At 28.2% G+C, this 25893-nt stretch overlaps 1 protein-coding gene across 3 annotated transcripts in view; it reads right to left on the minus strand.

The window, feature by feature from the left end:
- Positions 1 to 2742: 2742 nt before the first annotated feature.
- The window catches only part of zormin, a 513722-nt gene continuing 490571 nt past the window's right edge, over positions 2743 to 25893 (minus strand). For all 3 annotated transcript variants that reach the window (XM_075372750.1, XM_075372751.1, XM_075372752.1), the window contains 7 exons: positions 21920 to 25000; positions 16992 to 17973; positions 15101 to 15286; positions 12170 to 12622; positions 8365 to 8507; positions 4591 to 4771; positions 2743 to 4454 (listed from right to left, as the gene is read on the minus strand). In XM_075372750.1, coding sequence (XP_075228865.1) covers positions 4354 to 4454; positions 4591 to 4771; positions 8365 to 8507; positions 12170 to 12622; positions 15101 to 15286; positions 16992 to 17973; positions 21920 to 25000 — 5127 coding nt within the window. In that variant the 3' untranslated portion in view covers positions 2743 to 4353. The remainder of the gene's footprint in view (positions 4455 to 4590; positions 4772 to 8364; positions 8508 to 12169; positions 12623 to 15100; positions 15287 to 16991; positions 17974 to 21919; positions 25001 to 25893) is intronic.

Raw genomic sequence — 25893 nt, forward strand, 5'->3', positions numbered from 1 at the left:
TACTCTTCCTGAGCATTCCTTGTCATTTATTTTTTATTGGCCTCTTTCATTTTACAATAAACTTCTGATATTACGTAATCCCATGATCCTTGAATCTGGCAACAAAGTTACTTGTGATCCTAAAACATTATAGCCATTATTTTTTATTTCAACAGTATCTATTTGTATTTTTGATTTTAGGTGAATGAACTTAGATCTGATGACTGAATTATTCCTTGATTTCTAAAACTGACAAACTTCATCCAGGTCTCATTACTTGTACAATTCTGTTTAGTTACTCATTCCCTTTTCTTGTAGTGCTCAAGGAGTGTAAACCGCCATAGTCATGTTTTTAGTTTTGGATATAGTAACCAATTTTTTTGGTACAAACTATGCATAAAACTTATAAAAAACAATCATGTAGTACTGTTTGTACTACATGATTGTTGTACTGTTGTACTCCAATGGTGTGTACCAGTGGTGTACTGTTGTACACCAATCATGCAGTACTGTTTGTACTACATGATTGGTGTGACAGGCTGTCACATCTCATCTATGGATTTCCATCATTCTTTGTACTTCACCTTGTAAAAAAATCAATTCTATGTGTCTCACAGTTGGTAAAAGAGACAATCATGGGTTTCATATTTAATCAACTGTGCTTTATCAGCATTAGAGGGAATGGATGGTAAATGGAAGTATAAAGAAATTACAGACAGCTGGAGGCTATTGCAAATTTGCCTGTGTTGTTATGGGATTCGGTTTATTTTCAACAGCCAACAAACTGGAAGTCAGTTTGGAAATGAAATTACAAGGGATTCACTGTTTTTATAGTAATGGATATTACTTTTTTTGTAATCATTCCATCCTTTACATTCAGAAACAGATATGGTAAATTTTTACTAACAAAAATATTTATGTCCATGAAGAGACAGCATAAATTTCTAACATTTAAAAAACTACTTTTTCTTAAATTCTTAAAAACTTAAATAAACCAAACTAAAAAAAATAAATATAATTTTCTTAATATAATTGGCATGATAATAAAATGTAATAAAAAAAATTGTCATACATCAAAAAAGTGTATGTATCAAAAATTTATGTATCAAAAATTTATGTATCAAAAATACATAAAAAATTACCCTTATGAACAATTACAATGCAGTTAACCAAAATCAGTCAGTTAATCAAACACCTACTTTACATACTGCACTGAAGGAGAACCATGTAAAGCCTTAAATATATTAACTGTTCTAAAGTTATCTTACTATGGTTAGGCAATCAATGCATAACCTGGGAAATTCTAAAGTAGTGACAGTCATTACCAGATTTTGGTAGTAACATTTGAACAAAAGTCTTATTCACTAAATATTACCACCACCAGAGTTAGGAAATGGAGATGAAAGGTTAAAAGAATAAGCTGCAATGATACCAACCTTTCAACATAAAAAAATGTAATATTGCACGACTCATTATTTTCCACAGACTGTTTTTTAATATAAGTACCACAAAATCATACTTTAACAATCTGACGATATAGTTAAATTTTTAATTACCTCTTTAGGCATGAATAAAAAAATTTGATTCATTAAAACAAATTTCAAGATTTTAATACAATACAGTCCCGATTACCTAACATTCAATTTCATTCATGCTGTTATAAGCTATGTGTGACGTTTTTGAAAACCTACTTTTGAAGTAGGCATCCATAGTGTGGTATGTGTGTGTCTGCATTAAATTTAACTGTTGAAAATTTTGAAATGAAGAAAATAATTGATATTATTAAAATTGCTAAATGGTAAGGTAAACTCAAAAATCAGCTTAGCTGAAACTCAAAATCAGCTCAGGCAAACTTCAAAAATGATGACTAAAATGAAGCCACTTAACCAGCAAAGAAATTTAGCAAGAAAAATTATAAAGAGTAAGTCACACAGATGGGGTAAAAATTGCATGAGATAATATCATTTCAAACTGACTAACAGTAATATGGTGGAGACTACTGGTTTTTTCCTGCTGAAAAAATGTTACTATTGAATTTCAACTTTTCATCCAAAAAATCCTAGGTTTGATACCCAGTAAGGCTTAACGGTTTTAAAAACACTATTCTATTTTCAGCATACTGCAATGCACAATATCACATTTTTATCATAAATTTCTAAATTATGTTTTTAATATTCTCCTTCTTATTTTGAAAATCATTTTTACCAATCACTATTTTTCAAAATTGTATTGCTTTTGTAACGTGCATGAAAGTACATTAAAGTTAGTCTGATGGACAATATTTGTCCCTCATGTTTTCAGTACTTCTTCCTCACTTGAGGAAGGAGATAAAATTCAAGGCCTAGCCAGAGTAGTTATATTTTAATACTAAAAACTGCTTGATGGAGTAAGTAGCTATGAAGATATAACAACCTGTAAGCTCACTCATTACAATTAGAAAGTACGCAGATACCTATAAATCCTGAATCAGGAAAGCTTGCACTAAATATCTGGAAATTTCCAGCACGTAATAAGTATCAATTGATCACTTGTATGAGTTCTAGGAATAAAATATAAAATTTATTGAACTAATTAAATTTGCTCATTATTACTATAAAGAACCATTTTTGTCTCTTTTTTTATTCATCATCCAAGTCCTGTTTAGTTTTGATGATTAGAACTCCGCTGTATTTAATAAAAAAAACATTGTGACGTGAAAATTGTATCATCATTGCAACTTTGATAGGTTAAATGTAAAGTCCCAAAAGAATTAAACGTGTCAAAGAAAGAGCGCAAATAAATAAGTTTTATTTAAATAAGTGAGCATACCTTCACCAATCCAAATAAATTATATTAAGTACAATTTGTTGTTATAATTATTTTAATATTATACAATACAGTAACATAAGTACACCACAGAAAAAAGATGTAACATATAACATTCAAAATTACATAAGAAAATAAAATTATAGAATACATTCGTAATTTTACATAATGAGTACTTCTTAAATTTGAAAAAATCTGAATTCATTTTTTTAAAGGAAATCAAATTACTCTCAAACATTTGAAAATATTATAATTATTCTCTAAAATGAATAAAATTTTATTGTATTACTGAAATCTATAAAATAAAATGTTAATAGAGATATTTCAATATGCAATTAAAATTTAAAAACAAAATAAATTAATAACAATTGTTAATCCATAGAAAAAATGTCATGCTTTATCTTGAATCAACATCATATAATATAATATTAAAATGTATTTTAATTTATAAATAACATAAAATATATTTTTGCACCTACACTCTACTAAGTCATATATGGCTAAAAATTCAGAATACAATAAAACAATACTGGATGATAATTGCACTTGAGAATAAACAACACAGAATTTAACGAAGAAAAAAAGATTTACATATTATTAAAAAAAATAAATAACTAGATAAAATTAAATTAAATAAGATATAATACAATAAAAATACATAAAAGTAATAAATTAAATAAAGCAACAGAAATGCAATGATAATAATAATAAAATAAAATTTGATTTATAATAATACTTTTGAGATAATTTTATCATCAGATTTTTGAATTCAGGGAAAAAAATAAATGCATAATAACCTACAAGAAATATAAAATCAGAATAAATAATGTTTTCTATATAAGTACTTTATATTATTTTAAAGGCAAATTTTCCACTGAGAAACTGTTAAAATGATTGGTAAGAAACCACAACACTGGGTACCTTTAAACATAGATTTTTTACTTGAACAGTACATGTGAAAATAACACAGAAAAACACAGTGGTTATAACAATCATTTCATTTGCAGGAAGATGTATTTAAAAAAAAAAAAAAAACAGTATAAGAAAAAGTAATACACTAAAAAAATTAATATTTTTAAATAATCGCATATGAATACATTAAACCACTTATAACCCAGTTCACGACCATCACCAAGACAATTTTTATAACCCAATCAGAACAATGATTAAATATACATGCCAACTATTTACCAAATTACAATATACTCACTTAGCATACATATATTACCTATTCAAACAACAAACCATAACGTACCCATAAGCGACAACCCAGTTTAAAATTAAAAAACTATGCAATTTATCAGTCAAATTACAATTAATATTTTTTAACACAATAAAAATGTACATTGTTTTAAAAACTTAGTTGAGTAAAGGAAATTAGAAATAAACCTGAAAATAAATTAACATAAAAGTTAAATGTATGACTGAAAATTTAAATTAATGGACAAACTTTTTTTATGAAGAATATGAACTAAAGACATCCTTCAATCAATTACTGTGATATTGATGATGACCTTTGGAACACATAAAAACACAATTTAGATCAATTAAATTTTTGTCCAATTTTTTTCATAGAAGTGATCGTCGCTCACCTGACACTTGAAGTGAAGCAGATGATTCTGTAGTGCCTAGTAAATTGGTAGCAGTACATGTATACTTTCCAGCATCATCTACACAGAAAAGGAAAAGATCAAATAATTCCAATTTACTCTATTTATTTATTTTTACAGATATCTTGATAATTATATGAACATAATAAAAAAAAATCACTAAATAAATAATAAAGACTAAACAAATTAATCTTACACGGCATAGCATGAGGCATTGTTAATCGGCAAACTCCATTTCGGAACTGTATATTATGCTGATCTGATGGCTGAAGAATGCGACCATCCTTAGCCCAGAGAATATTTGGTAATGGTTCAGCCTGGACTATACATTCAAATCTAGCTGACTGTCCATTTATAACTGCTATATCACGTAACGGCTAAAACAAATAAAATTACGAAGCTTAACATTGAACAATGAACCTTTAAAAAATATTTTTCACATGCTTTAATGTTAATTTAAAATAATTATTATACAAAAATTACTCTGGTTGCTGTAACCATTGCTTAAATTCTGAAGTGAAAATTTAATTAATTGAACCATTTCTGATCTGGAGTTACTTTTAATGACAATCTAAATAACTTTAAGTTCTATTTTTTAATCTTTAAAAACCCTTTTCAATATTGAATTTGGAGTTTTCAGTACTGAGGATATAAAAAAAAAGTATGAAATATATTTCAATACATATACAAATTACAACACATACCCTTACAGAGCTACACAACATTCTAAACTACTTCTTTCATTTATACTAGGTGGTGTTGCAACCCATAGAACTGTAACCCAAGCCCAAGGTGGAAGCTATCCTGCTGATGGATGGATGGGCTTATGTAGTGAATCTTGAATTATGTCCTCTGGGCACCTGGGCGAACCCACTGGTATTTAGTTCTAGCTCCAGTACATGTGTGCTATGCTGAAGTGGTCCATTATATCGCTAGTACTCTTGGAAACTGTATGTCTCTCGCAAAATATTCTCCCCCTAATGGTTGTTGGTCCACTTGAAAAAACCAACAAACCTGGAAGCTTAAAAAGAATTCGACCAACATTGTCAGTTGAAGATGTGTCTGGTGATGATGGATCTAAATATAAAATTAACAATGTAAGGAAGAAGGGAAATCATTTGCAAAGGTTTCACCTTCTGATTTTTATGCTTGAGGTTTGATACTGACCCTCGATGTGTTTTTACATGGTGAAGCAATTGAAGCATGCACATGGGTTAGATTTTTGGGAATGTGGTTTGACCAAAGACTAATGTGAGTAACACATTTAAAGGAGCTGAAGTTAAAATGTTTATAAATATTGGAAATGCTGAGAATTTTATCTAATACATGATGGGGCTCTGATCAAGTATGAATGTTGAACTTCTATCGAGCTCTAGTCTGTTCCCACTTGGACTACAGCTGTGTAGCCTATTCATCTGCTTGATCTACTGCTCGTAGAATGTCCATCCATCATTCATTCATCCATCTTGCTACAGGTGATTTTCGCTCAAGCCCTGTGGTAAGTATGCTGGTCAAAAGTGGTGAGCAATCCCTTTGTCACAGAAAGAATCAAATGATTTCCACTTATGTAGCTCGTATTGAAGTGCAAACAAAATCATCAAACGTTTGATACAGTGTTCTCTAACCAACATCTGAAGTGTTGCTACCTTCTGTTTTACAATTTCTTAGAATTGTCTGTTTTATTCAAATATACTAATTACTGCAATGTTTTTCAAATATTCATGCCATTTGCTGTAATGCAGACTGCGATTTTACTTTTCGAGATATATAATGTGATATATCTTAGTGTTGTTATTTCGCTTTTAGCATGCGTTACAGACTTTTTACTTTGAAGATGTATTTTTGCGTTTTAGGGTTTTTAGTTCTTAATTAGCTTTTACCTGTCCAGTTTTTGTAAAACAAATATCTTACCTGGGCATTGGTAACACAAAGTGTTTTTGCCCTAAAAAAAATTTTTTTTAAATCTCCATGCATAATACAAACTGAATTTCTGATTACTTCCTGATTTATAGTAATTATATAAATGATTTATTTACAAAATATCTTCATTGAAAATTAAATAAAAAATGTTATAGAAAATGAACATAAATTAAATTTTCCACATAACTTAAGGAAAGAATTTAGGTCACATTAATTTAAAAATATAAAAACAAAATTTTTATAGCTACTCAGCTTTAAAATATTTTAATAATTTCTCATATTATAAAACTTTAACATCCTTCTAAAACCTATTTAAAATACGATACAAAAATATTCAAAAATAATAAATAAAATAAAATATATAAAGGTAAATGGAGACAATAAAGTTAGTGCAGCTGAAAAATTTATTGTCATTTAGCAGTGAGAACATAATTTTAAGAGTGTTTTACTTAAGTGCTGATGAGCAAAATATGTATTTCACTGATTTTAAAAAATATAAAACATTTGAAACTACTGTCTAAAAAAATCAAATGTAAAAAAAAACAGAAATAATTGAAAAGAGACTTATTTCTGTTCAACAAATATTGAATAAATTTTCATCTGTATCCGTACATGCAGTTACTAAGAAAATCCCCCAGAAATGCCATTTCAAATTTAAAAATTAGCAAGAATAATTTGAAAATGAACAATTGTTAGTTATTATTAGAACAGATTCTTTACAAGCTAATTACCACTTTCTAGTTTGAATAATTAATCTATAAGAGTTCTACAGTAAAACACCACAAATCAATATCATCAACAAAATCATAGGTATAATTCTATAAAATATTTTTTCTTACATGTAAGAGCAATTATATCAAGTAATATATTTTATGATAGTACTGTATTCTTAAATATGGATTTGCTATTTTTAATTTTTTTTAAAAGTGGCATACTCAATCTACTAACAACTGTATAATCATCTATATAATTATAACTATCTTATTTTTTATGTAGGTTTTCCTTTTTGTAAAATAATCTTATATAATAAAAAAATTGGGTGAAAACCTATTTCCAGTCTGTCCAGGCATTCTACTGGATGGAGAGGAAATGCTCTGAGAAAACCTCTTTTTTTCATAACTGAGGAACTTTCCAAGGTTATTACTCATAGGAAAATCACTTTAAAGGACCGTCAATGTTTGAAGACATACTTGTGGGCCATTCTGAACAAAATAAAAAAATAAAAAATCAGCCTGATCTGTCCAGTAGAATGTCTGGATGGACTGGAAGTAGGTTTTGAGCATGTACTTCACCTGTGGTAGAAAAGAAAAGAGAAAAACAAGAGGGTTGGGAGTGAGATGTGTTGTAAATGGAATAGGTTTTTAGCTGATTTTTTAAAAAATATATAACATTACTTTGTAATAATAACACTGCAGAGTAGCAAGGGGTCATTAGTAAAGAAGAAAAAAGTTTTTAAAAAAATTAAACATGGTGTGAACTCCTTAAATCACAAGAAATAATTAGTTTTGAAAAATGTTCCTTCATATTTTTTTTTAATCAATCAAAATTACTTACATAAAAAAGTATCACAATATAAAAATTAAACCATTATAGGCTATTAAAATGCTATTAAATAATATTTTTGGTCGCAAATAAAATAATTTTTGGACTGCTTAAATTAGTCACTAAGTCACACAGAAAATAAAATTGGTCTTTATTATTTGAGTAATTAAATAATACAGTTTCTTCTACATGCACAAGATTGTGTAAGAATGTTAAATAAGACATTTTTAAAAACTGTCAGTTCTTGTGACAGACTTCAATAATTAGCAAACATATGTTGAGACATTTTCATCCATTAGCTAACATTACTAGCATATTAGATTGACTGGGTTCTCTGTAATATAACAACATATGTAATAAAAAACTCAACATTTTTAGTAGAACTACATACATATTTATTACCCATAAAAATACTAAATTTTTAACAATTTAGTTCTTTAAATTAAAAATAACTTAAAACTACAATAGATTAATCCAATAATAATATATTAAGAAAACATTAACTTACAGTGATAAATATGGGAGCTTTACGGGAATGTTCAGGTGTTTTAGAAGCATTGACAACAGGAGGAGTTGTGTTAGAAGGTACAGAACCACCTAACCCAGCAGGACTGAAACCACTAGCTGGTCCAACTGAACTACCAGGTGAGGCTAAAAACAAGAATGGTCAATTAATTTTTTTAAATAAAAATTAGATAACAAAAACATTTTAGATAAACAACTATAGCAACATTTTTTATCTATTTCAAAACGTTAATAATTTCCAAATAACTACTATGAACTGAATCTCATATCTACATAATTAAACACTGTGATGATTGATTAGTCTAAACAGATAATACTTTTTATAATACTCTGAAAAGAAGCAGACCTTCTACAAGCCTGGCTGTCTCTTCTTTTTCCGTTCTGTTTATATACTTTTTATTCCTTCTTCCTAGATGATGTATGTAGAAAATGGGTCAGCAATCACCATGTATGTGTCATGTCGGTACTTTCCAGTATCTGGCAGGACAGCTGCTTCTTTATTAGGCTTTATGTCTGTGAAACTCTTGTCTAAGGATTCTGTTTTCAGTCTTAGGACTTCACAAAAAGCTACAGATTAATCCCTTACAATTCTAATTCTCTAATTTAATTTATTTTAAACTTTGTCTCCAGAAGGATCTCCTACCTTCAACTTAGCCCTTTCATTATTAATTTTCCCATATTATATTAATATCTTAGTAAATTTTCAAATAATTAATTTCTCCTTTTTGTTAAATTATTCCAAAATCTCTTTTAGTCTCCTGTTCTCATAACTTGTCACTTTATCATATCACTCTATCTTTACCATCCTTTTATCAAACAATTAAAACTTTCTTTTTTCTTCATTCCCTATTACTCACATTTCACTACTACAGTCACCATGGTACTAAAAATTATCGTAAAATGAAACCATACCACCATTCTTTATTCCTAACTACATTCTTGAATGGGAAGTGGTTTATCAAACATGGCTTCATTGTAAGAATTTATATTGCACTGGAGGAATAAATGAACAACAGGAAATCAATAAACAATATTGACATTATTGCATCTGACAGTGGAAAGTGAAAATTAAGTAGTCCACTAAAATGGAGGAAGTTTTTATGAACTTAATTATAAATGTAAGTTTTGAATTAGTTTTCAAGAACTCTGAAACTCTGAATGAAAAATGAGGAAAGCACTGTTATTCATAAGAATGCTGTAAATAATATTTGGAACAACTGCTGAAAGATAATGTTTTGTTTAAAAGTCTTGGAGAGGCCAATTGATACTGAATAGTTGTTACACATATGTTATTGATGTTTAGAAAATAATTTATTTTTTAGCTTTTGACAAATAGATTAGTTTCACCTTTCAGATCTCTTTTAAATGAAAACATGGGGGATTCTGTAGTGGAAGTATCAAATATTCCACACAGTATAACAAAATAATATATTTTCAAAAATCAACTTACAAATTATTTGGAAAACTAAACTTGTTTATATTACATTAATACCACTAATAAAGACTTCTTGAGTAGATCACTATAGAATTTTTTATCCGATATCATTTAATACAATTATTATACAACTGAATATTAATTATTACTTTCAGAAACAACATAAGCTGTGCTAATTACATTATATATCATTTGATTTATTCTATTTTTGAATGAGGAATTTTTTATAACCATATATGTTTTAAAATCATATTATTAAACAAAATACATACAATTATTATAATGAATTAATACAAAACTGCCATTCATTCATTAACACTTTTGCTTTTGATAATGCAAAGTGCATAGCCCCTGTTAAATGCACCATGATCCCAAAATTCAGAAGTGTGGTTGTATACCATCTGTTTTATCATCACTGGTGGGGGGTTAGCACATTACTTGTAGCTCTGTATTATATTTTAACATTTCATAAGGTGAAATGTCACATTGTCATTGTCATTGTCATTGTCTTGCTGCACTTATCATTTTGAGTTACGAGAACATTTTATTTTTTTGTGGAATTTTCAGCCTGCATTTTCTTGCTTTCAAAGAACCACAAATTGTTTTTTTTTTTTTGTTTTTTTTTTATTAGTTGATTTATGTTTAAATTTTATATATAATTCTATATTATTTTCATGTACAAAACAACAAAAATTACAAAACATTTTTTTTTAATTTTGCTGAACCATTTCCCCCCATTTTTTCTAGTATATTGCTTGTTATAATATGCTACATGTTAATTCTTATAAATTAAAAACTTTTAATTATTGATTTACAGATAGTAAATAATTTATTTAATTCTATTAGTTTGAAATAACTATTTTTAACTAAAATACATTATCCTCAATATATATTTTTAATTCTTTCTAGAGCTAAACTAAAACCAAAATTTCATTCATTAGCAAATTGTAAGAAGTTATTAAAAGAAATATAAAAGATAACTAATGATAATAATTAGTTTTAAAATATCAATCATTTCCATTCAGTAAAAATATTGGAAATTCATCACAGACAGTTTTAAAAATTAAGGTAATAGATAATATTAAAATATTTAAATAAAGACTGGACATAACTTACAAAAAAATAAATAAATAATAATAATAATCAGCAAGGAAGATATTTTAAATTAGGGGAGAAGATGAAGTACAACCACATATAACTGCATGTTCACGATGGCAGATAAGAAAGTTACCATGACTTTGATCCCCAATGTGAACCATGAATTACCATATGGTATCTTTTTTATGAATTCAAGAAAGTTTTATATACAAAAAATAAACATATAAATTATATTTAATTCTAAAAATTTTTCAGCAATGGAAAGATTAAATAAACTAAACCTAAACAGAAGATGATACATGCAAGAATGAATATTTTTTTAAATGAATCTCAACTACAACTGTTCAGCATCTAAAAATGAATGAAAAATGCAGTCCAAAAAAAACATGAATATTTTCTTCAAAAAAATATATGTAGCATGCGTAAATATGCAACCAAAATATTGTTACATGCCTAAGTATAACACACAAAATATTATACTAATAAACTAAGAGAGAAACACCTAAAATGAAATTAAAGGACAACACTACAGATTCATTATTAGTTATAAACCAATACAAAATAAATTTGAACTACATATTAATAAGAAAACAAAATTCTATTCAAATCATCAGTGGATTAAGATACTTGAATATAAAATATATTAGACGAAAAATAAAAACCATGATTGAAAAGTATTTAAGGGATGCAATAATAAAGAGAAAATCTACCAAAACATTCTTTATAAAGATACTAAATTAACAAGTTGGAGTGATGACAAATCAATATATACAGAAATAAATAAAAATGAGTACCATTTATTATAAGAATGAAATATTTACATATAGTTTATAGTAAAATACGTAATAAGAAATAGAAGCTATTTACAAGTAGCATAAACTAAAAATTAGCGACAGTTAAAGATTGAATAAGCAAGAAAAAATTCATACTCTTGCTGTAGAAATGAAACAGATAAATTGAAAAATAATTAATTATATTTTAGAACATAATATTTCATGGTAGCATGGGTTTTTAACTTTTTTGGTGAATTAATCGTTTAAATAAAATAATTTTATTTTGAAAGCAGAAAAAAGGATGTAGTAAAAACTATATTAATATCTTCCATAAATCAGTGTCAGACATAAATAAAGTTAAAAATAATAATAAACAGATTTTTCTATTTCATTGCCTTAAATCTCAAAAGTATGAATCATTTATGAATGTAAAAATATTTATAATCAGTGAAGGAAGCATTGTGTAAAATATTAATAAAAACCTGTTGAGTCAATTCCAGGTGTCAGGTAAGGAGATAATGAATGTAACGAATGAACACTTGGTGACAAAGATTGTGGACTAGGTGTATGAGGTATATAAATATGAGGTTCTTTTTGTTGTGGTAATGGTTGAGGTAAATTCTGTTGATGACGTCTTCTACTATTATCACCATCAATATCAGACATTTCACTTTCTGATGTTTGTTCCCATTTCACACTTTTTACACTAGATGATAATTTCTTATCATCAGTCAATGTACTGTGGCTCTTTCCAGTTGTTTCATGAATAACTGGTACCTCTATACTACCTTCTTCTTTCTTTGATTTACTTTCAATCTGTTTCTTGATGCTTTTGGTTGTTTTACCACCTTCTCCTGGTAAAACAACTCCAAATTCATAGCCAAAATCGTATTTAAAATATATTAAACCAGTATCTGGGTCGATATGTTTTGTTCCTATAAATAAAAAAATAAAAGTTTATATTAAAATCAATATCACAGGATTTCTAATTGTTACAATTTTTAAATTTAATAGAATTGAATTTTATAGTTATTATTCATTCATAATATACCATTAAGTCACATACAAAACGGAAATTTGTGTACAAAGCAGATTAATTTTAATGACTTAAAGGAACTTATTTGTAAATATTAAGACTTCCATTTGGAACTTATACTTGTCCCTAGAATAATAAATTTTAACAATAGATACTTGAATAAAACTATCAACAGTTGCTACCTCCATAGCAAAGTAGTAGCATCTCTATCTCCCATCCAAAAGATTCCAGATTCAAGTCTCAGTTACATTTAGAATTTTTCAGATGTTACTCAAGGACCATAATATATTTCTGCACACAAGTTTCCATCTCATCTAGCAATTAACCGTAAAAAAACTGTAATCATTCTATAACAGATAAAATCTCAGCAATATTTTTCATTCATTCCAACAGTTAATATAACCTATATTTAGTGTCGCTTAATTAATCATGTGGTATTAAAGATTACTTATATTTCCATAATGTATTATAGATCATAGTTTGGCTAACAAAAGAAAATACTTGAATTTAAACTACTTTAATTTTGGTAACAGTTGTACAAAAATTACACACTGTGTATCAGATTATGTCCTTTCTATGCTAAATTATTAAAAAAACAATTTTCCAAGGAAAAATGAAAAAAATTAACTTATTAAATGTTAAGATAGGTAAATGTGATACACCAGAAATTACATAATTCTGCTTGTTAAAGGGTACAATTACAAAGAATAGATGAAATAAGATATAGATAAAAAAGTAGATGTGTAAAAGCAAGGAAAGCTTTTACATGGAAAAGAAGTCTCCTAGTATGAAATATAGATCTTAAATTTAGAAAGATTTTTTTTACGCTTTCAAGATGGGTATAAGTCTCTATGGCAGTAAAACATGAATAATAGAAGCATAAAGGAAAAGATAGTAATATTGAAATATAGTGCTAATGGATGATGAAAATGAGATGAATTGATAAACTACAAAATAAAAATGTTATAAAACTAATAGAAGAGCAGAGAAAGGTGACAGAATCATGAAAAGAGACAAAGTAGTTTGGTGGCTAATATATAAGACACCCACTTTTTAAGGTATAATGTATAAGACACCCAATTTATTAATGGAGGGATGTGTGAAACGTAAAACTGTAGAGCAATACAGAGATTAGAATTCATAAGTGAGTTATCTGAGGATATAGGATGTCATAATTATTATGTTGTCATTAAAATATTAGCACTGAAATGAAAGGAATGAGAATAACATCAAATCAGCCAAATAACTGACTTCAAAAAAAGTAAAGGGTTTTTAAAGGGTTAAGACCAAGTAAAACTAGATAAGTTAATATTTTATTAATCTTTTTGCAATTTTATAATCTATCCAACCCACATCAAATTGGTTTACAAAAAGAAAATAATCTATCCACCAAAACTACTGTAATTAAATTCTTTCAGTAGAGCCCTCTACTACTATTTCACACCAGTTTATCTTCATCATATTACACATATTTTTTTAAAGAAATGTGAATGATACAGATAGAATCTCTCAAGTTTGATATTTCTTTTTTTTAGTTTCTTGGGATCCCAAATTAGTACATATAACTTCAATTGAAACTTAAAAAAATGCGTATTATGGCACAAGTAGGTGAAATCTCATTATCACTCATTTGTTATACATTTACAAATATCCAAACTTTTTTAATTTAGATCAAGAAACTGTCTGCCATAAAAATGTTTTAGGAATACTACCATGCATGGATAAAATTGCCCATTTTATAAAAAATAAAAGCATTTAACATTCCTTACAAAAATAAAATAAATATACTATTATGCAAGTGTATAATAATATAGATAAAATATTTTCAACATATTTAAAGAAATTTTTATTTGGGTTTTTTACTCAGAGTTTATGCACAAATAACTACTTTAATTGTTTTTAACTTGGATTTATTTGATTTTTTCATATTATTTATTAATTTTAAAATGACAGACATTAGTTTTAAAGTAGTTTTAATGCTTTTATATATAAACATTGAGACAGTAGTGAATAAATAAATAAACCATTATGGTTGATACTGTACTATCAATACTGGTTGTACAAATTTAAAGTGAAAAAGAATGCAAAATTATAAACAGGTGAATATTGTTTTAAGCAGGATTATGTAATAAAAAAATGAAATTGATGACACTTAATCTTATTTATGGCTTTTAGGATTAGGTAACGTAATACCAGAAGATGCAAAGGGTAGAAGTTATGCAGGAAATTAAATATTGGAATAAATTAAAAAGATACTGAGAATGAAGGATGTAGTTAATACTTTGATATCAAAAAATCAGCACACAACCAAAAATATAGAATCAAATCAAACCAATTAAAATAATTGATAAGTATACAAAAAAAAAAAACCATTTACCATATTCTGATAATCTAGACTCTTCTCTATAAGCCTGTGGATCATCTTTGGAAGCAAGAGATTTTTCAGTACTGACACCATTTTGTTTCGGAACAGATTTAACATCTGATATTACATCAGAAGCAAATCGCTGAGCTTTGGATTTAAATGACTGCGTCATTTCTGTCATATGTCTGTTGGCAATATCTGTAAGAAATAAAATGATATTAATGAAACAATTTAAAATTCAAGCAAAGATTAGTAAAATCAGTATAAATTTTAATTACTTTATTAATAATTTATAAATTAAGCATATATGAAATAAATTATTCATTAAAATCTATAACTTGTAATCATATTACTCCATAAACAAAACATTACTATAAAATAATCCTGTTATCATACCTGAGAAGTAACTACACAAATATTTTGCATCTACATAATTAAGAATACTTGACTGAAGTTTTAGACATTATCACTGACACATTAGATCTTGAGATATTGGTAGGAGAATGCTTCCACAAATTGATTCAACTTTTTATCTGATGATCCCAACCACAAATATTATTTAGTTAGCAAAACCAAAATATGTTTGGTATAATTCTTCACAAAAAATTCATGTTATCTGCCTTTTAAAATTCAATATTTAAAATGATAATTTTTACCAACTTACAAGTGAATTTTAAAATTCGTAAATTATTCTGAAATTGCAGTAAACATGGAGAAATAGTTATCTTCTTACATGAGAAAATTGTGTTATGTTTAGTTACATAGTATGACAACTCATATACCAGTAGTTTCTTTAAAATACTGTCTAGACAGTGATCACAAGTTTCTCATGATTACTTCCCCTGTAATTAATGACTATAGTATATATGACTGTATAATTAAGTAATGTGAAATAAAAAAAAAAACATATAAGTAACAGTAATGAGATATGTTACTTTAATTCTGTTATTGACTAATTTTAAATACTTTCAGATGAGGACAGGAGACTAACAAATGAAGACAAAAAAAATCAATATAAATGATCTCACGATCATAGTAAAGTTTTTGATAAAACAACTTATACAATAATCCATACGTAACAACAAATAATTTTACATACATACTAGTGAAATGTGGATATTGAAGAAAATACTAAAGGATGCATTTGTATATTAATAGACAAAGAAGAGAGAAGAAACTGCAGTTATATAAGCCATAATAAAGAGGTTTAAATAGCTAGACATAATTTTTCATCTAGTAAAAATATATTTATGTTCTCTATTTAGAAGAGCTACATAATTGATAGCAAATCTAGCTACTAGTTAAAACCCAAAAACAATGTATAAAAGTGGGTGGTGGAATTTTTCAAATTATTTCAATATGACTACAGTTAAAGATATCATTTTAGAATTTTCTCATAACATTTATCATATACCAACATAAAATCTTATCAATGAATTAAATTAATAGTAATATTTTTTTCAGCTAATAAACAATACTGTATCAATAATAACTGTATCTAGTACTAAATTAGTGAAAAAGTGAAAAATTGTAGAGTTTATTATGTACAATATGAGATTATACAACACTCCTCAAATTTTTGTGGTATAAAAAATTTTGACAAAAATAAAATTAAAGTTATAAAACAAATACTGAATTTTACTGTGAAAACTCAAAAAAATATTTTAAAACATATAATGAAGTACTGTTAATACTTACTTATTTTCTCCTTAAAGACAATTATAATTTACATTTCAGTGAGGGTAAAATTTCATTTAGATGAAGTAAAAATCATTTATTTGACTTTCACACAAAATTTTTTCTGTTGTGAAAAATTATTTATTCATTGATTAATAATTAAAAATTTTAAAAAGGAACATGTCCTATGTAATAGCATGCACATAATAAATTTATGAACACTCACTTGCAGCAGCAGCTGGAATTTTTGGTTCAGTGAACCCAAACTGTGGAGTTTCCCCAGGTGTCAGAACTGGCTCAACGGCAGCGGGTTCAACTGCACTGAATCGTTTCCTCATCTCTTCTACTCTCTGTAATCGTTTTTGTTCAGCAGTTTGATATTCAATTTGACTAGATTGTTGTGATGGCAGTGGTTGGTGTGTTTTTTTAATTTTCAAAGAATCGTAATCACTTTCGTAATCGCTCTCTTGTGATTTATTTTGGGATGATGTATATCGTGTATTTGTTTTTTTCGTTTTCGATTCATCAAATTTAATAACTCTTGTCATCTGCTGTACATTTACAACTCTACGACTATTTTCAGTGGCCTCGGCAAAACTCACTGTATTCGATGTTTCCATTTGAGTACCGCCTGGAATTCTACTAAAATGTGGAGGTGGAGGTGCATAATCCATTTTTGGTGGTGAACCCGGTTTTAAATTGAATCCTAAAGCCGGTGTTGCAACAATCTTTTCGATCGGTGGTGATTTCTGAGCAGGAACAGCTTTTGGTTTAACTACAGACTGTTCGGCAGTTTCTTTAATTTTAATTTTGGATGATTTAGGTTTTTCAATCGGTGTAAATTTAGGTCTGGTCGATCCAGTAACTTGAGGAGGGCTTTCAAATACAGTTGGTGGTGTAGGTGAATGTGCAGTTTGTTTTGATTTATGACTTAATGGGGAAGAAAGGACTGGATGTACAGGTCTGAATGATACATCCTCAGTATCAGATTCATGCGGGCGCCACATGACAGGGATTCTTCCTTCATAATCACTCTCATAATCACTTTCTCGGAATTCACCTTTTACAAATTTTGAAGGACTTGGTGGTGGAGGTCCAACGCTTCGTTTTGCAGGTCTTGTAGGTTCTGTTTTAAATGGGAATGGTTCCAATGTAAGTTCCTCTGGTTTTGGTGGTGGAAATGACACTATCTGATGACTGACTACATCCTGAAAAGAATTAAATGAATTAGAATATGATATAATAATAGTAATATAATATAAATAATAACAACTGGTTGATATTATTTGTTTTAAAACATCTTCATAACATACATATAAAAAAGTAGACTGTATTGGAAAATAGTCAAATTACTGTTATATAAACACATTTGGTAGAACCATGCTTAATTTTTATAAATACAGCAAAAAAGAAAGCATGAAATTTACTTCTACAATAAAAATGCAAATAAAATGATCCAACCAAGTCCAATTGATAATAACTGTGCTTGTCAATGAACATATAAAGATAAAAAAATGAATGCTGCTTTCAAATCTCCATATGAAAGACTATTTTCAACAGTTTTATAGAGATCTTTAGAACTTTGCTTACTAATAAAAAATTTAAATTTTTTCAAGTTTATGAATTCAGGGACCTTTTGTTGCTATATAAGCATTTAATTAATTATATAGGTTCGAAAAAGGAGTTTGAATGGCTACATTAAATTACTCAGAAACAGACCAATGATTCACTAAACAAAGCTATTATAAAGACATTGTTAATTTTGATGAGCTTTTCAGAATTAAACAAAATCAAAATTAAAAATAAAAACAAAAAGTTTCCTTTTTTCAGTAAAATCTCAACTAACAAAAAAAAAAAAAATCAATGCAGATAAACAGAAAAATAAAAATTAACCTTATTACAAATAAAGAGATTTTTATACAAAACAATTTTTTGTTTAAATCAATAAATAAGCTAATCTATGATAGATTGGTATTCGACTTTCATCTTGAATATTCCAGGTTAAAATCATGGATAGGCTGATCCTTTCAAAAGCTAAAAAATTTTCATATACCTCCAGTAGGCTAGTGTAAGAAAGGGCATTTAGCTATAAAAATCCTGTAAACACCTCCTGCCTAAATTCATAAAAACAGGGGGAAATGAGCATAAAATTTAAATAAAGAAAAGAAAATGTTACTTTTAAAATAAAAAAAATCTATAATTTTTTGTCACTATACAGTTTTGACAGAATGTGAAATATCAAGAAAATTATAGAAACTACCTTGTACCATTAAATTAGCAGAATCCCAGGTCAAGATTTTGAATGATCTGGAAAAAAGTTATCTACTATATGGGCTAAATTTTTTGTTCATGTATTTTTCGATAGAATGCAGTGTGAAAATGCACAGCACCATTTTTAATTAGAAGAGGATCAATTACTCTAAGATTTCAATAATGTTTTGAGCAGAAGTCTCTTTTCTCCATGGCAGACTGGTACAACTCACTCTTTCATTCAAGGTTTGAATGTTGGTCAGGATGGCATTATTCATATGCCAAAAATTTCCATAATCCCAAATACAAGCTTTGAGCTTATGTGCTGAATTAATTAGTTCATCAAACAAAAAAAGACAAAAAAAATTGATGAGTTTTTAATTAATTGTTTGAAGATTTTTTAAAAAGTAAACAAAAAAAATTATGTTTAAAATAAATATTTTTGACAAAAATTGTTGAAAACTGGACGTACATTAAGTTTTATTTAGTTAAATGTTTTGATGTAAAGAAAAACAAGAAAGAAAATGGTAGAAAACTGCTTTTGTTTCTGAAGGAAGCACAGGTAGGCATTTTGAAATAGTACAAATAAATTCTTTTTGAAAATCAATCTTTCTACTGTAAAGGTTTTATTTTCATCATTAAATCCACTTGTAAGTTGTAAAGAGTAATAAAGATACACACACAATATATCTACACCAAGCAAAAATCCTAATCACCATCTTTATGAGCCTCCTCTATGAATCATGAGACCTTGCCGTTGGTGAGGGGGCTTGAGTGCTCAGGGATACAGAGTAGCTGGACCGAAGGTGCAACCATATCGGAGAGGTATCTGTTGAGAGCCAGACTAAAGAATGATTCCTGAAAGAGGGCAGCAGCTCTTTCAGTAGTTGTTAGGGGCGTGAGTCACAATGACTTAAACGGCCATATCACATCACTCAGTCCTCTGAGTACTGCGCAGCTGAAAGCAATGGAAAACTACAGCCTGTTTTTTCCCAAGAAAATGTGGCTCTCTGCATTTTCATATAACAATGATGGAGGCGCCTTCCTTGGTAAAATATTCCGGAGGTAAACTAGTCCCCCGTTCGGATCTCCGGGTGGGGACTACTTAGGAAGGGGTCACCAGAAAATTAAAAAATAACATTCTACGAGTCGGAGCGTGGAATGTTAGAAGCTTAAAAAAGGTTGGTAGGAAACGACTAGCACTAGATAGGGAATCTTGGAGAGCTGCATCAAACCAGTCAAATGACTGAAGACAAAAAAAAAAAAATCTTTTTGAGATAAGTTTGTAAATTAAAACTTTTAGAATTCTTAAAGACATTAAACTGACAGTCAGACATAATTATTAACACTGATAAAATTACAGTAAATCTTTTCTCAACTGAATTTTGTTATTCTTTATTTGAAATTTTATGAAATAAATTATTGTCTAAAATACATATAACAAAAAGATGTAATTTGAATTAAACATTAACAAATAAATATTGATAGCAAAATGCTTCTAATCCCCTAGTTTGCTTAATAGAAGAGGCTACAGCTGAACACATTTTGGATAAATGAGGTCTTATTACCTGCATTCAACTCACAAGAAAAAAGAAAACAAGAATGCCTTCCTATAAATAAAATTACCAAGCTGGATAAGATAAATTTTTCTAAAGCAATGAAACAAAATAGTTAAACATATGCCCTTTTAGATATGAATTAAACACCAAATGTCTTTATAAGTCTATTTAAAATTATTAATTAATTAGAATATTATACGCTGTTTATAAACAACATAACACAGACAAATGTACAAACACATAACAAAACAAAAATTAATAAAATAAGTAACAAACGACATGGAGATGTAATAAAATTAAAATAATGGAAAAGCACAAAAATAATATTTCTACTGCAACCTATAATTAATTAAAATATTACTTATAATTAAAAGTAATTAATGGAAGTAAATGTAATAAATAAATGGTTATGTATCAAGAGAATCAATTTAAGTTAAATGAAATGCAATAACTAATCATTAGTTAAACATTACATTTTTCTATCCAAATATCTATATTTATAAAACATAAATATCCATTATTAAATAAACTTTTCAAAACAAACTGCAACATGCTCTTGTCATTTTTTTTTTTTTTTGAGGCAAATAATAAGTATTAATTAATTACGAAAATTCTAAAACAATTCTTACATATATCACCACATAATAGCTTATAAATCAAAGGATTGAGTTATTTAAGTTTAAACACTTTAAATTAAACTTTTAAAAAGTAATCTTACTGTTAAATTTTAAACAGAAAAAATAATTTACAGAATTAAATCATTAAAAAATTCTAATTTAATTAATGTATTTCAGAACTAAAGAACAATCAAAATATTAAATTTTATTGCACAAACAATCAGAATTATTGATTAAAGCAATATAATTAAATTAATATTCACCCAATTATAATGAATAAAAGATTTATCCATGATAAAAATAAAACAAGCAAATTCACAAATGCTGCACAACTTGCTATGTTGCACTATTCATACATGCAATCAAAATAAAAAGGAGGTTTAATATAAACTTATACTAAACTATAATGTATCATAAATGAGTATGGTCTATTGTGGAAAAACGTTTCAACAAATTCTTTCCCAAACAACTTAGTTCTTCAAACGCCAATTTTTAGAAAGCTCACATTACAGAATCAAAGACAAATTTTTATGTACATAAGGTTTAAAATTTTATATTATGGATTAGTAATGTACAAGTTGGTAAAAAATCTGAATGTTAAATAATATCTACAGAATATAAAGTACCTTGAAGTATTCAACAAATTAATGAAAAAAATAAATTATCCATTCAGGAACAGAAAAATGTTAATCACAAACTTCATTCAATGATTTTTAAACAATTCAAACCTTTTTTGTTGCAGTCTTGATTGAAGCAGGAACTTTATTACTAGAAGATGATGAATGAACTTGTTTCTGTTGGAAACTATGCTGTTTCACAAATGATGATGATGAAGATGATGATGAAAATGAACTCGTTGAATATGCTACTGAAGTTGACTGTTCAGAACTAGTTTTTGGTTGTTTTAAAACACCTCTTCTTGGTTCATCTGTATCAGCCATATAACCACTTTCTCTCTGAATAACAGGTTTTGTTACTTTTTGTTTAGATTTAGGTGAATCAGGTTTATGTTTATCAACATCTGGTTTAGGTGATAGGGGCTGTTCTGTACCAACAGGAGGTGGTCCAGGTATAACAGAAGAAGTTTTTTCGACTGAAGATGACTGAAATTGCTTAACAACAGTATTCTTACTTTTCACTTCTTCAACAGAGGAAAATGTTTTAGTTTTAATTTCTTTTTGCTTTTTTTCAGGAATAACACATGATGAGGGACGTACTGGTCCCTGAAGTGGAGATGGTTGTTCAAACTGAGTTGGAGGAATAACATCACATGACACTGAATGAGGTCTTTTAGGCAATGTTTTTGAAGATGGTGGTTTTACTTTACGATAAGATGGCTCTTCTGAATCACTTTCATAAGGAGTCCATCTCGCTGGTATTTTACTAGACTCAAAATCACTTTCATAATCACTCTCAGTAAAAGAATGTTTAGTAAATTTAGAAGGTTTTGGGACAATACCAATTTTAGGTTTAGGTCTAGGCGGTTCTGGTTTAAAAGGGAATGGTTCTAATTGTGGAAATGGTTCCAAAGGTTTGCTATCCTTATGTAATGAATGTGATCTTTTTAATTCAGTTTTCTTAGTCTGTGTTGAAAATGTCTGTTGAGTGGTACTGATACTCTGTTCTACAGATTTCTCTTTCTTTGGAGGTGGAATAATTCTTACCGCACCAACTAACTGTCGTGAAGGTTCTTTTTCCAAATCTTTTTCAAGATCTTGTTCAATGATTTCTACATGTGATTGTCTACGTTCTGATTTTGGTGGTTCAGCAAATCCTATCTCAGGTGGTGGACCTGGTTCTAAATGGAAATCTTCAAAATGAAATTCTTGAGCAGATATAGGTCTTGGAGCCTGTTCTTTTTTTGGAGGTGGTATTACCTTTTTTGGGAATGGTATCGTTGCATTATCAGGTTTAGGACCAGGTGGCCAAAGTTTTTTAGCTTCTGACGGTTTTAATATACTTTCTTCTAAAATTGATTCATCCTTACTAGTCTGAATAGTCTCCGAATACTCTGATTTTGAACTCTTAAATGATTCAAGAATTTCAGTTTGTGTTTGTGGTAAATTTACCTTATGAGTAGCGTGAGCTTCAGCAACATAAATTATCTTAGGTGTTTCAACTGCAGAAGGTATTTCAAAGTTACTTCGAGGAGGCGATACATGTTTTATTAGAGGTTTATTTACAACAAAAGCTGATTTTTGTGAGTCAAATGACTGAAACTGTGAAGAACTATAAGAGATCTTTTCATCACATTTTTGCTTACTTTCAACAAATTCTTCTTTTTTAAAACTCTCTTCTCCTTTTTTAATTGATGTTTGCACTTCAGGTTTTGGTTGAGGTATATTAACGGATTTATCCTCCAGCCATGGAGCTTTTTGTCTCACTTCAGTTGATGGAGCTGGTGGTGGCCATACAGTTTTTAAACTAGATTCTGAATGCTTATGGGCCCACATTCTATCCATAGCAACACCTTCAGCAGATGGTAATGGAGAAACTGGTCTTTCCACTTGCAATGGTAAATTATGTGTACCATTGAAACTCTCAAATTCTGGTTTTGATGAAATAGAAGAAGTCTGTTTATAATCCCATGAGGATTCTTTCGTTTCTATTTTTGAAAATGAGGATTCATTTCTCTTACTATCCTCTGATTTTATGATTTGTGTAAGCTCATCACTTTCCTTTGGACGACCAGACCACAATTTTTCCATTGACACAGCTTCTGCTGAAGGCCTTGGACTCTGAGGTCTGAGAGCAATATCAGCTTGTGGACGATAAACAGGACTTAATTTTGATTCACTCTGAGTATATACTGGAGCTTGAACTGGTTTGTAAGTTTTTTCATCTAATCCAACAGGTGGTTTAACTTTTTGTGGAATAATTAATTCCTCAACAATTGACTTTTTCCTTTCAGGTTCCTGTACTGTTTCAAATTTCTTTAAAAATTCTGGAGTACGTGGTGATGAGAGTGGTTTTAGAATGGAAGCAGTGTCTTCTTTTTTAGATGGTTGGACTGGAAATATTCTTACAGCACCAGATGGTACCTCTTCATCAGATAACGTGCGACGTGATTCTTCCAATTTCTTAACTCTATCTAGCATATCCTCCTTTTTGGTTGCTACTGTTGTTTTTGAAACAAAACCCATTTCAGGTGGTGAACCAGGTTCTAGGTTAAATATTTTATCTCCATCAACAATCTCACAGTATTCTTTTTTGTAACCACTAACAACCGATTCTTCAGACTGAAAATATTCTTTTGTAGAAGGGGAGTCAAATACAGATTGCTGAAAAGGAAGAGGTGAGGTAATAATTGGTTTTTCTTGAATCGATTCCCTCTTTTTCGGTAACTTTTCTTGTTCTTCTTTATTCACTTTAATAATATTTTTAAAAAAATCTAAAGCATCTCTTTTCGATAAATGTGATTCTGTTTCTTCAGTAATATCTGACGTCTCTGAGATTTGAACAGATTCTTCTTTCTTAATATCTTGTTTAACTTCCTCTATTTCTGGTTTAGTGGTAGTTTCAATGTGATATGACGGTCGCTGATATGGTATGGGCGATTCAATTATTGGAACTGGTGTTACAGAACTTTTTTTTTCTTCCTGAAATTTTGAAAACTCTGTTTTATCTGTTGAAGATGCTGCAGAAGAATGAGAAACTTTTATAGATACTTGTTTATCAGTTTTCATAGTTTCTGTTATAAAAACAGATTGTTCAAATTTATCTTTTTCTTTTTTGGCAGTATCACTTAGTTGTTGTGAAGGTGGTATTATAAATGTAGATGGCTTCACAGTCTTTTTCTCCTCACTATCCTAATTGTGAACCCAAAATTAGGTCAATATTTAAATTAAAATATGAACTTAATTATAAAAAATTTATTATTATATATTATTCTTTATAAACTTAGTGATCAGTAAGGAAACTTCTCAACAGAATATATTATGTTTTAATTAAACAATAAAAAATTAAAAAACAAAAGATGCAATTTCCTAAATATTATAATAAAAGAAAACTAGAACTTCTATAAACAAGATGATTTCTGACAATAATAATAAGAAAAAATGAGAGAAATAAGAACATTAGATATAAAAAATTTTTATTTTTTAATGGAAAGAACCTACTCAATTATGTTCAACCACAAATTATTAAAAACGTTAAGTGCATTCTTAATTTTTCAGAAATCTTTAATAGATCAAGAACAACTGTTGATTTTCTTATAATGTTGAGAAGCTAACTTTTTTTATATAGTAAGTAACAGTATTACTATACTATATTAATTACAAAAATGTTTATTAAGCAAGTTCTAAAATGATCTAAACTTTACAACTGCTCACCATGAAACAATACCCAATTTGAAAAGAAGCACAGCCTAATAAAGACCTTGTTTGATTATATGATACAAGCTACATAAGAGAACAATTTTTTTTTGTTATTGCGTTAAATAGTTTGTTTGATTCTGTGATTTATTTATCTCTACAACTTTTAAAAAAAGTCAGTCATTTTACACAAATTTATTGAAATAATTATATGCCTCAGATCCCACATTGTTACAGAATTCAAGAAGTTTTTCATTCTTTTTTGATTCAAAAACATCCAGATGTTTGACATCTGCAATCTTATTCAGCCACATATCAAAATTCATGAAAAAATTTCCCATTACATTTTCATCTTTTAGTTATGTAGGTCACGACCCATCAGACACATA

This window comes from Lycorma delicatula, chromosome 8 (genome assembly GCF_047948215.1).
Source record: "Lycorma delicatula isolate Av1 chromosome 8, ASM4794821v1, whole genome shotgun sequence".
Classification (NCBI taxonomy): Eukaryota; Metazoa; Arthropoda; class Insecta; order Hemiptera; family Fulgoridae; genus Lycorma; species Lycorma delicatula.